This window comes from Magnolia sinica, chromosome 8 (assembly GCF_029962835.1).
Source record: "Magnolia sinica isolate HGM2019 chromosome 8, MsV1, whole genome shotgun sequence".
In the NCBI taxonomy this organism is placed as follows: Eukaryota; Viridiplantae; Streptophyta; class Magnoliopsida; order Magnoliales; family Magnoliaceae; genus Magnolia; species Magnolia sinica.
In genome coordinates, this window is record NC_080580.1 from 89,874,780 (window position 1) to 89,880,871 (window position 6,092).

Here is a 6,092-nt window from a genome sequence, read left to right on the forward strand (position 1 = left end):
ATCCGTGCGGTATATCCATTCTTCCAATTTATTTTAAGGCAGGAGCCCAAAAATTATCAGATCCAAAGTTCAAGTGGACCACACCACACAGCATAGTGGGGACAGTGACATCCACCGTTGAAGCCTTGGTAGGGCCCACCCTCATGCCAATGTTTATTTGCCATCAAACAAACTCCTAGGATTGGAAAACACAAATATCAACTTGATCTGATGTTGTCAATGGGGGAATTTGACCCCATCAAGAGGGGGTTGGAAATCGACTGTGAGAGCTTCCATTACATCTAAAATCCTTTCAAGAGTTGCATACATAGTATTTATATCACTGGGCTATTATTCTATTGGGCACATGGCCTACTAATGATACCCCAGGACAATTAGATTATAAGTTGCATCAATATAATTACTTTAATATGATGAGCAACACTATCCGAACATTGTCAATGTAAATCAATGGTTAAAAATCATTGGTTAATCACCCGTACATGATTTTGTGCTTGTAGCCTTTCCGAGAGTTATAATTTCATCATTTTTCAATAAAACATATATGTCAATGGGCTTATTACAATCATTGTGTTAAACATTACATACGTTCACTAATTAGATATATTAAAGTCAATTTAGTAATTAAAATTAAGTCCATGTAAATATACCGTACATAACTACTTTTGGATTAAGGTTGATTCCGAATAAGGGTGCCAAACATAATAAGAGGATTTCAAATCCACGCTCCCAAATAGGCCCTAAATGTAATCTATCAAATTTTTAAACCCTTGTATTAAAAATATCTAGGAAAATCAAAAGAACTGCACAGATAAAGCACATACATCATGGTGGGCCCGCAGAGCTTTTCTACCACTAACTTGTGGAGTGGTCAACGGACAATCCAAGTCCTTGATTATGCCTTGAACCATAGGCTACAATCCATTTGATTAGATCATGGATATTATGAGCTCTATTGTAAATGGTTCATGCTTTAAAAAGTTTCTAGATGAGAAATCCCAAGCTTTCTTTACATGACCAAAAAAAATAAAAATTAACCCAACGACTCTCATTCATCTAATCTTGACGATTTTTGGTTTGTATTGAGGAAGTCCAAAAAGCTACCACTCAGGCCTGTTTGGCTGGATGGATCCCATGGGATTAGGAGGGATGGGATGGATTTTAAGGTAATGATGGTGGTGTCAGTGGATTGGTTTAAGATCCATGGGATTGCTATATCCCGAGACAAGTTCACTAAGTTTGTGTGGCATGCCCGGCATATCTCGGGATTTTACCTTCCAATCTGTCCAACCAAACATGCCCCAAGCACAATTGAACGGGATTAGGAGGGATGGGATCAATTTTAAGGTAATGATGGTGATGTCAAGTGGATTGGTTTAAGATCCATGGGTTTGCTATATCTATTTCCTGGGACAAATTCATCGGGTCTGTTTGGCTCATTTGGTGTATCCCAGGATTTTACCATCCCATCCCTCCTAATCTCTCTTAATCCCCCCGGCCAAACAAGCCCTCAATGTCTTTGATCACAGAAGCATGGGCTCACTTGTACACAGTGAAGGTTGGAACTTACCATGTAATATATGACCATCGATTGAGAAGCCGATCCATTTTACCTACTCATGTTAATGCACGAGCTCAAAGAATAAAATAGATTCAAAACTTAAGTGGGCCACACAACATCGAAAAGTGAGGCACGTTTATATGCCATCCAAGCTGTTGGCAAGATCATTTTGCTAAGAATACAAAAATATTAGCATGACATAGAAGTACCTCTCAGCTCAAAGAATATTTCCACCATGGACAGTCAACACCGGGCTCACTTGAGTTTTAGACGGACAAGGTGGATTTCACACAAACACCACAATAGGCCCACCTAGCTCACAGCAGCTAGAGCTAAGTGTGATTGGGGCCGCTGATTGTGTCTAATACTCACTCAGACAATAAGCCATCTGACCAAATCTGTGTGGGGCCCACTTGAGATTTGGATTTACTTCATTTTTGGACCATATCTTAACATGATTGAAGAAAATGGATAAATGGCATAGAAGAGCAAATATATCATGGTGGGCCCACACAAATATGATCGCTTATAGTCTAGGTAACAACTAACCAAGTGAGTACCTAACCACAGGGCATACTTTAATTTAGGGTAAGTTTTTAACGTTGACGTGACCTTCCATCCACCTTTCTTTTTTCAACCCGAACAAAACCAATCTTACCAATCTAGACCTCTACCCCTACCCCTACTGATAACCCAATATAGATGAAAATACCTCTATTTTTTCATCTACTTTTACCTAAAAATTGGGGGTATTTTTGTCCAAAACCCTCTTTTCATACCTGAAAAATCTAAATAGCGCATAAAAAGTATGTGTATACAATGCTAAGCTCTTTTCGTACCTGAAAAATCTAAAAAGCGCATAAAAAGTAAGCATATACGGTGCTAATTTCTTCCTCAACATGAAGTACATCCAAGTCGCAGGTGGTCCAAATCATAGGAAACAATGAAGTCAATGAATGCTTACCATTAAAAAAATTTCACTATAATGTTTATTTACCATCCAAGCTGTTGATAATATCATGTGGATCTGGATGAGCGGAAAACACAAATATCAACTTAATCCAAAATTTTTGTGGGCCACAAAAGGTTTTTAATGGTCAAGCAACATTGTTTCCTGTAGTGTGGTCGACTTGAGATTTTCATAAATTTCATTTTTGGGTCCATAACCTAAAATGATATGAAAAACCGGATGGATGGCATGGATATACAACTAATACATCGAGGCGGGCCCTACGGTCAGGGACTCACCTAGAATCAACTAATCCGCGCCCCACCATCTGTATATGAAGAGTATCCTATGAGTTTGTCACGATTTACTGGAGAGAAATTGCGTGAAACGTGACCAGAGGCTTCGCACGATAGACGCGCGTTTAGAACTCTGGCAAGTGGGCCCATGTTTGCTAATCTACACCATTGATCGGTTGTTTTCCACCGTTGATAGACCGTCCGCCAGAAAAATCTCAAGATTGTAAAACCCTGGACGGAAACGGATTGGCTACTCCCCCTGACACCAGCCCCGTGGCTGGTGTCGGTTCTCTGTGGGCCCCACCATGATGTATGTGTTTCATCCATTCCGTTCATACATTCTTACAGATCATTTTAGATCTTGATATCAAAAATGAGAGTGACATAAATCTAAGGTGGACCACACCACATGAAAACAATATCTATTGGATATCCACCATTAAAATCCTCCTAAGGCCTACGATACTTTTTATTTGACATCCAATCTGTTGATTAGGTAATACAGGACCAGATGAAAGGAAAAAACAAAAATCATCTTGATCCAAGACTTTTATAGCCCCCAAAATGTTTTTAATGGTCGACACTCATTCAACACTGTTTCCTGCAATGTGATTCACTTGAGACTGGGATATACCTCATTTTGGTCTCGTACCGTAAAATGATCTGTAAAAATAGATGGACGGCATGGATGAAACACATACATCATGGTGGGGCCCACATAGCACCGACCACCAGCCATTGGCTGGTGTCAGGGGGAGTAGCCAATCCGTTTCCACCCAGGACACCAATGTAGGGACATTTTTCAGTCGAATGTGTATTGTGACTACTGTCTTCTCTTGTCAGCCGTCTATTTGTACCCCACAATTTGAGAGGCTGTGATTGTCTCATGGAGGAGAACGTTTTCTACATGGCCAATCCTCAATTGGAACCAGCAGATCAGCGCCCTAAATTACTGAGACGTGGGCCCCTGCCTATCAAAATTGAAATTCCCTGCAAGTAACAAACTCCTGCAGTCTACACGTGGCATGTTCCACTCTGATCCGTACCGTTCGAATGGATGGTTTCGTTGAGAACATCGCATGGATGGATTATTGAAATGATCCGACGATCCTAGTTGTCCACTTGATCAACGGTCAAAAATTGGTGGAGCTCTGTTCCCGGTCGTGGCCCACTAACATAAAGACAATCCAAACGTCCATTTATCGATCATTGTTTTCCAATGTCCCAGTCTTCAAAACAGAAGCGTACGGTCCAGTGAAACTGGTTGACACGTGCGTGTGGTGCATGCGTGCCGGCGTGTTAGCGTATGCTTGGGAGATACAAGAATCCCTTTCTTGTCATGGGGAGTAAAGGGTATCTCCGGGATCTTGAGGCCTATAGACCTCAGGTACCACCAATTTCATTATCCCAAAAGAAACTTTAATTGTGAAAGTAGACCTCAGGGTGTACGGATGAACCAAAAAAGACCAAAATACCCTTGTTTTTTCAGGTGCTTACCTTAACAGACAAGGGTATTTTGGTCAAAATACCAGCATCTGAACCCTAGAAGGTCATTTTTTGCAAAATAAGCTTGGGTGGAGAAAATAAAAAAAGGCATCGTACGGACTCATCTACGGTTCTAATTATTTCAGGATCTCCGGAGCCGAGTAGGTGCAACTCCAACACGGTGTGGCCCTGACCATGAGGCCCACCTTAATGTATGTATCGTATATCCGCGCCGTCCATCCGTTTTTCTAGCTCAATTTAGGGTAAGATCCCAAAAATGAAGTAGATCTAAAGCTAAGGTGGACCATATCATAAGAAACAGTAGTGATTGAATGCCACCGTTAAATATTTCCTAAGGCGCACTGTAGTTTTTGTTTGCCATCCAACCAGTTGACATGATTACGTGGACTTGGATGAAGGAGAAAAACAAATATCAGCTTCATCCAGAACTTTTGTAGCCTATGAGAAGTTTTGAATGGCCAACCAGCTTTATTTCATGTGGTGTGAACCACGGAGATTTGTATCTGCTTCAATTTCGAGCTCATTCACTAAGGGCCTGTTTGGATTCGCGTTTAGGATGTATTGTATTGTATTTGAGTACTATTCATATATACGTTGGATGATTTTCAGAATACATCCATCAGAAATATGCCACTAACCAATGTTTGAATAGGAGGTATTGTCTTAACATGTATACAGCTTCTTGTACAGATCAATATTTGGAAACGATATATAAGGGTCACACATTGTATAGAGCTCCGAGAGGGCAGAGAAGCTCATGCACAAGCTGCAGCCACAGGTATTCTTCATCTCTGCTATTCACTTATTAGGAAAACAAAAAAATCAAAATCAAAATTTGTAAATTTTCATCTCAGCGCTTCATTTCCCTTAATTTCTTCATAAAAAAGAAAGGGAAAAAAAATCATTTAATTTCTTCATAAAAAAGAAAGGGAAAAAAGGAAGAAGAGGATGTTCCGTTTCCTTCATTACAGAAAGCTCCTCCAGATTAACATCCAAACACTCCAAATCCAATCCCTACGAAACCCGTTTCTAAAATCCCATTCCCAAACAAGCCCACCTTCTATATAATTTCCTAGAATACCTCAAAAACTTATGTCGTCTCTCACCAGAAAAGGCTCTAATAGTCACCAAAATGCTAAAACACACCCCTAAGAACCCAGATTCTGTCCTCACCTTCTTCAAATCTCATGGGTTCTCAAAAACTCATATCAAATCCCTCATCGCCACAACTCCAAAACTCTTCTCCGCGAATCCTGAGTCCATCTCAAGGCCCAAGATCCAAAACTTCAAAGACAAGGGCCTCTCTGAATCCGATGTTGTGGCACTCATCGTTTCAAATCCTCACAGCTTAACCCCTAGCCTTATTCACATGCATAAAACCGGTGTTGTCTTCCGCTACTTGGACGAAAATGGAGATGGGAAGATCTCTGCTGCAGAATTAGGGAGCTACATGAGGACCATTGGGGAGGATCTGTCGGTGGAGGATTCGGAAGCGGTGGTCGAGTCCATCAACTCGGACGGAGACGGGATGTTGGGTTTTGAGGACTTTGTTAGATTGATTGAAGTTTAGGGGGAAGAAGAAAAGATGAGTGATCTTAGAGAGGCATTTGCAATGTTTGAAGAAGGGTCCGGATGTATTATGCCCAAGATTACAATCGATGCAGTTTTTTGGCTTCACGTTGTATTCGTGCGCGTGGAATACTGCAATTGCCTGCTCCGAACCAAACACCATACATGTCACATCACACACTTTAATACCATACAATGCACCCGGAAATGA

At 40.9% G+C, this 6,092-nt stretch overlaps 1 protein-coding gene across 1 annotated transcript; it reads left to right on the plus strand.

The window, feature by feature from the left end:
• Nucleotides 1-5,444: 5,444 nt before the first annotated feature.
• LOC131254377 (calcium-binding protein CML37-like) lies at nucleotides 5,445-5,882 on the plus strand. The gene has a single exon (XM_058255365.1). It carries the CDS (start codon nucleotides 5,445-5,447, stop codon nucleotides 5,880-5,882), a length of 438 nt encoding a protein of 145 aa, XP_058111348.1.
• The last annotated feature ends 210 nt before the right edge of the window (nucleotides 5,883-6,092 follow it).